At 41.8% G+C, this 12243-nt stretch overlaps 1 protein-coding gene across 4 annotated transcripts in view; it reads right to left on the reverse strand.

Annotated features, from left to right (window-relative positions):
* The window catches only part of DCLK1 (doublecortin like kinase 1), a 346132-nt gene that overhangs the window by 42132 nt on the left and 291757 nt on the right, over positions 1–12243 (reverse strand). For all 4 annotated transcript variants that reach the window (XM_045069592.1, XM_045069594.1, XM_045069593.1 and 1 more), the window contains exon 11: positions 8550–8696. In XM_045069592.1, the coding sequence (XP_044925527.1) occupies positions 8550–8696 (147 nt within the window). The remainder of the gene's footprint in view (positions 1–8549; positions 8697–12243) is intronic.

Below are 12243 nucleotides of genomic sequence, written 5' to 3' on the forward strand. Positions count from 1 at the left end.
TCACAACTGGGCTTCCCTGTTAGCCCTTGGGGCAACCCGAGCTGGGCTCAGCCTTATCTCTTACCAAGCCACTTACAGAAGGGCACGAGGAAGGCCACTGAAAAATGTAATTAAAATTCTGGTAAAATCACAGATTGCTACATACATCTGTTTCAGACACACATGTGCGCATGTACACACACACACACTCACTCACTCACTCACAAAACCATCTCCAGAAAGTATTTTCCCAAATGGCAGCTATAAATTTACTTTGAACTAAGTTTTTAATTAAAAGTTAGGAATGGGAAAAGCCTCTAACAAGTTCACATTTAAAATATGGAGTCCTTGGCTTATACTGCCCCTGAATCAATTCTGACTCTCTTCCTCTGGCTGTCCCCCTGTCCTGACCATCTTCCAGGAGGGACATTTAACAGGCTGCAAGCACAGGCTTGGGCAACCCGATCTGGCAAGTGGGGTTCTAGTGTTAAAAAAAAAAGTGCTTTTTGCTATAACTGTATTTTAAAGCCTCCATAAAACAGGACCCACAAGTGAAGTGGGAGTCCACTGATTGTCAATCAATGAGTATTCACAACATGAGATATAATTTAATGTTCATCCCAAGCCCTTTAAATACTATAGATGTTCCTCCACATTTAAACACTGAGGGGCTATTAAAGAGACGGGGATTAGTGCAAATTACCAGTATGTAGTGCTTTCACTGTTTTAACTAAGCAATAAAACTGTGTAATTGTACAACACTAATTGAATGCAGCTACACGTAATTGTGGCCTGCCATATGTATCCTATTACCATAAAGATTGTCAGTATTTTGTAAGCTACTCTTGTGATCATTGCAGATGGCTACAGTCAGAGAAGTTGTTCTCCAGGGTTTATTATATGGCTATAAAGACATCCCGTGATTTGACAGACTAAATGTGTTAAATGGCAACAATTATGAAAAAGGTTCCAATTAAAAGCTGAAGGCATGTCCCACCAAGAACAGATAGAGGGGAAGGTCAGGTATTAAGTTTTTCGCACACTGGCATTTTATGCAGGGTTTTTCCTTTTTGAGGAAGAGTTTTCTTTTTGTTTCTTTTTCGTTTATGTGGGGTTTTGCAGTAGCTGTAACTTGCTGAACAGTAGATGTCTGGGCATAAGCCTGATTTCCTCTGGATTAGAAACTGAGACCATTTGGAAAAGTTATTTGAAAAAATAAAAGATTTAATATATAGTCATAAAATGCAGCTGGTGGCCATAAAATAATATGAAAATTCACAGATAACCTGAACCCAAGCAAATGGTTTCTGAGATTCCCATAATAGAGAACTAAAAGCTGACTAATATAACAGATGTGTTGGAACAAACATAATTCTCAACGTTGCTGTGAATTCAAGGATAACCCTGTTGAAATGCTGGCTAATGAATCATTAATATCCACAGAAATATTTTTCACAGAGGAGCTCAATAGGTACTAAAAAATAATTTCACCAAATTGAACAGAACTGAACAAAAGTGGCATGAAATTGACAAAGCCATGAAAAAAAGTCAATTCACTTTTTTTCAACTATGGTATCCCTTTAAAAAGACATTGATCTTCCTCCGGCCATGGTATAAGGTCTTTATACTCCTTTCTAAGGAAAATGAATTAAATTTAAATCTTTACTCTTTAAGAAGTGAAGCAAAACGACATTAATGCAGAAAATTATTTTACAAAGTGCACGTTAGGGTCCACATACTTTAAAATGAAATCTCCTGAAAAAAAAAAAATTCCTAAAAAAACAAACCCACTTTGTACCCAGGTGTAAAATCTTTGTGAAATCAAAGGTTAAATGAAATAAGAAGAGTCAACATTGTATAGCCCAAGTCAGAAGAGGAGTAACAACATCAGAGCGAGAAATAAAATAGCTTTCAAAATATTACTCTAGAGAGATCTGGGAAGATGGAGGATGAGTGGGAACTCCAGGAAACCCGATTCTCATCCTCACTTTAAAATAGTCATGAAACTATCTAAAGAGGAGGTCTACGCAGCTGCAATGAGACCCACGCAACAGGCACATTCCGGAATCTGCGAACCATTGCACATACTAGCCTTTGGCGAAAACTATGGGAACTCAATGTCATTGTCATTTTTAAAACTCATATTTTTGTCACACAAGTAATATCCAACATGTCACTGTAGAAAAATTAGAAAAGACAGATAATTATAGAGGGAAGGGAATTAAGCCCACCTATATTCTTGAGACCTAGAAATAACCATCGCTAACATTTTGGGGTATGAACTTCTAGCCCCTGCTTTACCTCTCTCTCCTGCTTTTCTTTTTCCACGGGACAATATATCATGAGTGAGGACATGTGTATCTGCATCACGATTTTCAGTGGCTACTGGATATTCTACTGTATGGATGCAGCGTCATAATAATCCCAACGACTATGGCTGCTATTTACTGAGCATACGGGATATGTCAGGCTTCCTGTTGAGGAGTTCATGCTCATTATCCTAGTGGATCTTCACAACAACCTATTAAATCACCTTACTGATATTCTGTAGATGAGCAAATGGAGTCTCAGAGATGTTGCACTGTTGTCCAACGTTGCACAGCTACTAAGTGGCAGTGCCAGAACTTAAGCTTATGTAAGTCCAAGTCCAAGATTTTAACCAGTATGTCCCCCTCCCCCCTCATCATGCCATTATTTAACTAATTAGTACACTGACATAAGTTTTCATATATATGTATGTATATTTTTTCATGCTAAAAACTACTGAGATGAACATCCCTATATATGTATACAGATTTGATTTTTTCTTTGTGACATTTCCAGAAGTAGAATTACTTGGCCATAGGATGCTCATAGTATTTAAGATTTCCTTATTTATTACCAAAGTACCTTCCAGAAAGTTTCTGCAAAGTTACTCTTGCACCAACACATAGAAGATGACTGGTATCCAAATAACTTTTCCAACACTATATGCTATTATTTATTAATCTTTGCTAGTCCAATAAGACCATGTCATCTTAAATGAGATGAGTGATATTATTTCAGTCCTTAATGACAAAAGGGATGAGTATTGGGCAGACATACCCAGGCCAAACAAGACAACACACTACACTTTCCTGATTCTCCCATGTGCAATCACAGGTCTTTGGAAGAGGGTCCCTCAGCAAAGGTGCCAGTAAAGTATCTGGCATATTACTATACTAAATAATGTCTTGGGAAAGTGGTGTTTTTCTTCTATTTTCCCGTAACTTTTATCCAAATTCAGGGAGGAGTTTTTTCCTAAACACCTATAAAAAATAATGATTCAGTGCTGCTTAGACATTTTTAATGACCACAGCTATGTATAATAAAGGCCATTTAATTTGCAAACAGGTATAACTGTTTGAAAGTTTTTTCTTACATCAACCTCGAATCTCTCAACCATGAATGTCTTCTCTTTAGTTGGAGTTCAATACAGCACAGAAAAGGTTTCCCATTTCCCATCTGGGAGTGTTTCATATATTTGACCAGAGCCTCCATGCTCCATTTTCTCCTTCCCTTCTGCGGGCTAAACTCCAGGCCTCTGACATGACGTGCTCACATTCCTCCACATAGTGGTAACTGGCGTGAGCAAGGCAGAGGACCCTCTTGATGGCAGCACTCTTCCAGGGAAAGGAATCAAGGGGTACTTCTTTAGCAGTTATATCCCACTAAGGCTCACCCTGAACTTATGCTCAGCTAATAGCCTTTGACATGGTCTGGCCAAGTTTTCCATTACTGCTTTTCTACAATGATCATTAAAACAACTACACCAAAACCACTTAGTCCATTGGGATTTATATGTCTCTCTTGTCAAATTTCATGTTACTGATTTTGGACATCACAGAGCCAAAGATACTTTTGGTTCCCAGTCTGTCATTTGCTATAATACATCTTCATTTCACATCACTAGTGCTGACTGGGGTTGGGCCAGTGGCAGAATCCTGAGGGGCCTTGGCTCCCTGCTTCTGGGTCTCCCAACCATTAATCAACACTCTGCTGGCTCAAGATCGTAAGACCATACGATCAGAAGTGGACCGACTATAGATCAACTCAACTGTGCTTCTGCCTATGACTTCTAGATGCAGTCTATCTGTGGCACTTGCCTTGTGTACCAGTGTAGTTAGCTACTTCGCCACAAAATGGATTTATTTGGAGATTAAGGGTCATGGGCTGAACGAAATCTGCCATCTCATGGGCTTAGGGCTGGCTTGATCTGGAAACCAAGAGGAGCTGGAGCACATCATCCCTAGGTCATGCACGGTCATCACTGGGAGAGAACACGATATCTTATTGCCACGTACAATCCATTTAGTGAAAATGAGGGTTCTGTGTTAGGCATGCCATTTTGATGGGCAGTCAGGAGCAGGTACAAACACCTGGACAGAAAGTTTCTAAAAGAAAATTTCTGACCAAGACAGGCAGATTCTCTGAGAAACTGTTTTCTCCCAGAGAGTACTGGGGAGTGTAGAAGGAAAAAGTTTTTGAACATAAACTTTTATATAAAAGAGAATTACCGTTTATTTCTAGAATCTAGTAAAAACTAGTGATGCAAGTTATATTTTTGCCAGTAAATACTTTAACTTTCCTAAGGAGGTGGCACCTGTGTATACATTTTAAAAGACCCTCCCAGCTCCTTAGGAGAAAACTCAGGATGCTTCTGAGAATTTTTCCTGCCAAGGGTGCAAGCTTGCCATCTAGTGGTGACTACTGCAAACTGAAGGTGGCTGATCTCAGTAGGACGGTTTTGGTTTTGTTTTTTAAAAAACAGAAAGTCTCTTTTAGTTATATACCACCACCACCACCACCACCACCACCACCACCATACACACACACACGTCCTGGGTGTAAGCACAGCTGGGGAAACACTGCACTTCCCCCAGTTAGTGGCATTTAGACTAAGGCCCATGTGAATCCTCCGTGTAATGAATGAGTTGAAGAATGGCTTGGACCTTGTCATGTTGGGTCTGTCCTCTAGTCTGTGGAGAAGTGTCACTCATTCACTCACTCTTTCATCTCACCCACCCTTTTATCCCACTGGCCTCTCATCCATATGATCATTAAGCTCCAGGCCTGACAGAGCAGAAAGAACCATGTAAGGTCATTGGCATAACTTGTGACAAAAAAACACAAAACAAACCAGACAAAAACTTATAAGTGACACCATAATAAAATTATAGTGGGTATTTATATTGGGTCAATTCCCAGTTTTTGCACCAAATGTGGCTGGACATCACTATAAATCATGTTTTCTCATTAAAAGACCTTGACCTGACAAATACTTAGACTTCAATAGATCCATATAGATCCTTAAGGCCAGCTACAATATTTTTACATAGTTCTATAATAATTAAAAATAAAAAAACTCTGGAAGTTCTACATATATGATACTACATAAAATGGAATTTACAGCTGAATTAGACACTTAGAAATAATACTTTGCTAGCTGTAACAAACAACACTTAACTGGCAAAAATCTTATTAGCAATCCAACAACTTAGGCTTTTTTGAGGTGTCTTAATAAAAGAGTAATGCAAAGTGTGTAGTGAGGCCTTTTTATTTATTTGGTAAATTTATTTATTTGATAGTAAGAAAACGGACTTGAAATCTTTACATGAAATTTGTCATAGCATTTTTCAAAAATAGTCTCCAGTTCTACATTTTGTGAGGAGATGTCAAATCCATGCATGAGTGAACAGTAAAATTTTAAAAGCAATGTCAAAAAAGATGCAAGATGATTTTTACAACATAATTTGTTGTGAAACAGTTTTATTTTTAGGATAATTTAATTTTTATTACAAATAAAAGGGAATAAAAAGGTGGGAAGCTAGTAGTTCCTTGTTATCTCTTTATCTTCATAAAATCCCCCTAAAGGAGACTCAAAGGAGTTAAGAAATTTGTTCAAGGTCATAAGACCAGCCACTGGAAGAGTGAAGCACTTGGTTTTGAACTTTGGTCCATCTGACTATAAATCCTTGCGATGTGAATGTGCCTCCCATGAGGATTTCCTCTTACTTCCACATAAAGTTCAACAGAATGTGAAATTAACAGAAGTCTCAAGTTCAATTAGTAATGTCGTCCTAATTCTGTTCAAGTTCTTCCATTCTTCTACCTATTTTATACTATAATAGATTTATCCCTGCAAAGCTCACCAATTCTGAATACTTCCTGAGAGTAAAAATTACTATATTGGAGAAGCAGAATTACTTTCGTTCATATATACTTTTTATTTTTTTTTTTTTAAGATTTTATTTATTTATCAGAGAGAGAGAGAGGGAAGAGAGCGAGCACAGGCAGACAGAATGGCAGGCAGAGGCAGAGGGAGAAGCAGGCTCCCTGCTGAGCAAGGAGCCCGATGTGGGACTCAATCCCAGGACGCTGGGATCATGACCTGAGCCGAAGGCAGCTGCTTAACCAACTGAGCCACCCAGGCGTCCCCATATATACTTTTTAAACCAATATTGTAAATGCCTTTAATAGTGTATGTTTCACATTCTCACATTAGAAGAGAAAGGAAAAGAAAAGAGTGAACTTTTTTCTTTCTGGATAATCTAAAAAGTAAAATATGTTAGAATGAGCACAATATTTTCAAAGTGTCGAGCACTTTGTAAAAAAATTATAATTTTAGAAAAACTACATTGCTAAGTAATCCTGTATGGGATTTACAGAAACAGACCACGCTCCAGTAAGAAATAAGTGGGCAATGTCATGCAAAACCAAACTGTAAAGTGGAGTGGGGTGCGGTGGGGAACGAAACTTTAATTTTCAATCACTGAATTTTGGGGGTTTAGATAAGTTTTGAAACAAAGGCCAATTGTAAGTCTGTTCCCACGAGACAATCCTACATAATTCAGGACACAGGAATAATGAATGCAGACAAGAGAAAATTGCTGCAGGTTACGGAGGCAACTATGCAGAAGAGAATGTTCGGGCTACTGCAGAGATGTGGAATTTGAGGGGCAATTAAGTCAGAGCTCCCTCGCTTGACCTCGACTGCCTTCATTAGCCAGTAGATGCAAGTTTACGAACATAATTACAGCGAACTAATGGCTTGCGTATTTATTTCCTGAATGCCTATTTTTCCTACTTGAATGTCAACTCCATGAAGGCATCGGTCTCTCTGTTCCCTGTCACAACCTGGCACAGAGCCAGCCCACAATAAATCTCCCTAATGTACAGCTTCATGTCATCTAGTGGTTAAAATGTGGAGCTCTCAAGTAGGACAGAGCTAGGCTGAAATCTTAGTTCTCCCACAGATGAGTTATAATGGCCTTACATAGGTCTTTAAACTTGTAGGCACTCAGTTTCCTTACCTGTAAAATGGGACGGTAATAGAACCTACCCCATTTAGCTTTTGTGAGGATTAAACGAGATCATGAGTGTAAAAGCACTCACGGCAAGCACCTGGGTGGGTCACCATCTTAGCAAACCTCATCAGCCCTTTTTGTGGCGGGAGAGTTGGCTTGCTCATCTGCTTCTAGACCTGAATGCTCATTTGGGTCATGTGGAGGAGCTTGTTTCAAGGAAGATCTGTACCCTGTCACCAGTCACCAGATTCTGATTTGCTAGGGCTGCAGGGAGGCTCAGAAATTTGCATTTTTAACAGGCATCTGGGAGTAGTTGAGATGCAGGGAGTCTTTGGACCACCCTTGGAGAAACGCTGCCTTTGAAAGAGAATCCTCAATTCCCGGATTTCTGAAGAGATGGACAAACTAACAGTAACATATAATACATGACTCTCAGACCTGCGTAATGATAGTAAAAGAGAACTAGCATCTTGGGGCTGGGTGGAGTGGGGGAAGAAAATGAATAGATTTCATTAAAATTCCAGCCTGGATAGCCAGCAAAATTGATGTGACTCCCAAATTCACCAGTGACAGCTCCCCGATGCCCAGTCCCTGTCTCCTCAATTCTTTCCAGTACTGTCCCCTTAACAACTGGACTATGAAAGCATCCCCATTTGTTTGCGTAAAGAACGCTAAGTGTTTCCCCCAGAGACATGGAGTTCATGAAAAGCAAAATAAATAGTCATAAAGGGGGATAGGGGTGTCCCTGATTTTTAAAATCTGTCTTGATCATGATTATTTTTATGTTGAAAGGCGGGTATCTTTAAAACTCATGACTTATTGTCTTAGCTTTTAGATCATACTATTGGAAAGTACATTTGGGAGACTGAGAGCTTCCCCCCGCCCCCAATAAGAACTTTGGACATCGAAGTACTGTAGAGAAATAAACCCACACATAAATGTTCCTCCTGAGTATCCTGGTCAAGCCTAGGGTGTTACCCACAGCCCTAGATTTCCCAAGCTCTATTCCCTCAACCCTGTCTCTGGTTCTTATTTGCTAATAATTAGTCAAGTCCTTCTAACCGCACATTAACCCTTATGGATACACTTGAGGTTCGTTTCCAGCTACTCCAGTCCAGCTGGAAAGTAGCCTTTAAAGTATATTTCTTTTCAAAAAAGAAAAGAAAATAGGAAAGGAAAAAAAAAAATCATATTTACTCATGAATGCTTGGGACCCAAGACACGTGAGGTTCGAACTGCTCTTACCAGGAGGTTCTCTGGCTTGATGTCCCGGTGCACGATGTTCAGGCTATGCAGGTACTTGATGGCGCTGGCCAGGTTGTACAGCATCCCGCTGGCGTCTCGCTCCGTGTACTTGTTGGTTGAAGTAATGGCGTCAAAGAGGTCTCCTCCCTGATAAGAGAACAGCAGGGGGAGCAGCTATTAGCAGATGGTCCAGGGGGGCCGCCTGGAGAGGCAACGGACACATTCTCAAGGAGACAGAGAAGCGCGCAGCATCTCTGGGCTCCTAGGGCTGTCTCCGCCACTTCCCCCTTGAAGGCCCACAGCCCTCGTCTGGTGATTGTCTCCCTGCTGTGATGCCATCGGACATGCAGTCATCTCTTCGGCCCCAGCTGGGGAGGAGAGGTGGAGCCAGGTCTCCAGGGCAGAGGCCTGGTGACCCTGGGGTGCCCTGCTGGCATGTGTGACATGCCTCATATCAAGGGTGAGCAAAAGTTCATAACCCCAAGCCTCCCCAAATGAGAAACAGGTAATCCAGCAGACCACACCCTTAACAAAATGCGCAGCTGCCTTATGAAGTTCATGCACGCGCGCACGCGCGCACACACACACACACACACACACTCACACACTCCATTCCCTTCATTCCCTAAAGTGCACTCTCTTGGAGTGGGTGTAGTGTTTTCTTTTCCAATAATGTGCATCTTTGTAAGGAGCAGAGAAAAGGACCAGAAACTGTCATTCCAAAGATGAGAGAGAAAAGAGAGGAGGGAGGAGGGTGGAGAAATTTCAAAGGAAGTTTTCTAGGCCCATTATTCATCTGAACTTGTTTCCCTTGTTCCTGGCTAACTTCTTGTTATTTGGAGAAACAGAACAATTTTAGGCTCCAATTTTAGTTCTCTTTATTGGAAACCCTTTCAGAAACTGGGGTCCGATTTACTAACAACGTTTGCATCATTCTTGGACACAATGCGCCAAACAGCCGAGCACGGGAGCCAATTGTGTTCATCTGTTGCCTAATGTGAGGGGTTTCATTTTTTTTTTTTTTTTAATAGCAAGAGCAAAATATAGGCCTTGCGGGTGGCAGTTTCCGGATCTCACTAGCCGGCCTGTCCTGCGTGGCCCCGCACCACCTCCGCTCGGGAGGCGTCTCCCGCGGTCCGCTTGGCCTCCGCAGTCCCCAGCCTGATCACACACACGTGAGTCACGAGGCACGCGTCCTCCGCTGTTTCTCTCAAAGGCAAGGCTGCCGGAGGCGGGTTTCCAGGTTGGTTGCGGGCCCCGCCTGGAGGCGGCATTTTCACTGGGGTCTCCATGAACAGCGCCGCAGCGCAGCGGGTTGGGGGTGCAGCTGTGGGTGGTGACCCCGCCACGACACCGCAGCCGTCCTAGCCGTGGAGGGCGGCTCCAGGCATCCTGGCACCGCACGTCTCCCGCATCCCCGACGACGCGGCCAACCGCGTACACAGCCAGTCCGCCCCATATGCCCCCGAAGAGGTTCGGCTGCGCTCTCCCTCGCTGGTTCTCAGGCAGCCTCTGAACCTACGCTGCTTCCGGCCTCTTTACAGAGAACGCGCTGTTGTGGGTCTTTTGCTCCTCCTTCAGGAAGTGGGCGTTCCCTTCCCCTGGCTCTCCACCTCCCGGTGCCTCTCTTCATGCCACCCTGGCTCACTGCGTCTCCTGCCACTAGCTAGACCTGTGAACCTGCTGATCGGTGAGGGCCTGGCCGCAGGGCCGCCTCCTCCACGAAGCCTGCCTTCCTCTGAACACATATGTAATGTGCATGTGCACAGAGCTGCAGGCGGCAACACAAAGACCTGTTCTTATTAATTACGGAATTTCATTCATAATTATTGTTACTTCACTGTTTTCCAGAATACAGGCCTTGTTTATCCTATAGCTGCAGGCACTCTGTGGACACCACTGGACTCTTGAGAAGCATGGCCTCTGCTACATTTCTCAGGGCGGGAAACGCTGTGGGAGCCTTTCAAGTCAAGCCTGGGGTTGGCCTTCACTTCTTGGGGTGCTTCCAGACCTGGCCTCACAGCCGTTCTGGGTCAGCCAGATTTGAGGGTATCATCTGGTGGTACAATGGAGGAGTCCGGAAGCTGGACACTCTCTGGCCTTGTTAGGCTCTCTTGGTCACCCAGAGGGAATTTGCAAAGGCTGCTGAGTGAAGCCAGGACCTCTCAGTGGTAACTTAGCTATTGTCACCTGGCTACGCATAAGAGTGACAGACTAGGCTTTCCCACCACAATGTGTTCTGAACTCTTAAGCCTTTGCCCCTTTCATTTTCAGTTTCAAATCTAAGTTAGTCTTCACTCTTCAAAGATCAGCCAATAAAAGGAGACTAATCAATTTTTAACAGCATACAGAAAGGCAACAGGAATGATGGGAATTTGTTGCCCTCAAAATTAAAGTCACTGTAAAAAATATTATCCTGGGTGCTAGAGGAAGTGTATTTTACAATATTGGTAATTACCAAACTTTATTTGGCCATAAGGCACCAATATGAGAATCTTCTGAATAATTGAAATCAATCTTTCTTTGTTGAAATAACAGTTTTCCATATTTATTTCCCTTGGTCTCAAAGGGTGACAGTACCTTTGTGTCACTATAAACAAGTCCCACTCCTCCATAAGAAAAAACCCTAACAGGAGTAGGAAAAAAGTAAGCTTCATTTGTAAATACAAATAAGCACTTAAAAAAAAAAAAGGCCAATAGATCTAAAGTAAAACAACTCTGAATAATAAAAGCTTAAAGGATCCTCGAATGAACACTTTTCTATATAGTAACAGATTAGTTTATTACATGCTGATTTTGTCTTAAGTCTTTACAGGAGGAAATGCCACATTCCCCAGAGCTGATTCCTGCCACCAGCTGGGGCGTGTGATTCCAAACACGGTTTGGAGCCCGAGGCTCTCACTGACGGGCGCACACAGTTGATGCAGAGGGTGGTGTGACTAATTTACGACATTTTACAACTAAAGTAGAAATTAGTTACACCTTCAGTTAGATTAACATAATAGAAAAAAGGCTTGAGAAAAATAGCATGTCATGAATCCTACATATTAAATTTGTAAAAACTTTTAGTTACTGAAAATTTTAAATATAAAAATAGAGGGAACAGGTGTGTCACCTTTCACGTTGATACAGCCATTAACAATATATCTATATTCTATGATCTAATAAAATACAGATGTAATTTTATGCAACAGGACAAGGTTGTAACATCTACTGAAAGGCAGCTGAGTATTTTCTAGTGCTATTTTTCTGACATTGGTGAGTAAAAGTTTAAAGCTTTTTTTTTTTAAATAAGAATGATTGATACCTTTGGATGTAGTTCACAAAAAAGGCACAATTTCTATAGCAATGATTAAAAACAATGATCATATTGGTACCTAGTACCTTCTGTTGTATTAGAAAGTACATTAGTGGGGGCACCTGGGTGGCTTAGTCAAGTAAAGCATCCAACTCTTGATTCTGGCTCAGGGCATGATCTCAGGGCTATGAGATCGAACCCCACATTGGGTGCTGTGCTCAGCAGGGAGTCTGCTTCTCTTCCTCTCCCCCTCTCTCTGCCCCTCTCCACCTTCCTTTAAAAAAAGTACATGGTATAAGTCATCCCTCTTATCTTATCTTCACCATAACACTCCTGGTAGGTACTATTATTCATCTCATTTTACATTTGAGGAAACTAAGGTACAGAGAAGTATAC

Source organism: Mustela putorius, unplaced genomic scaffold (assembly GCF_011764305.1).
Source record: "Mustela putorius furo isolate JIRA1106 unplaced genomic scaffold, ASM1176430v1.1 tig00003942_pilon_pilon_pilon, whole genome shotgun sequence".
Taxonomy (NCBI): domain Eukaryota; kingdom Metazoa; phylum Chordata; class Mammalia; order Carnivora; family Mustelidae; genus Mustela; species Mustela putorius.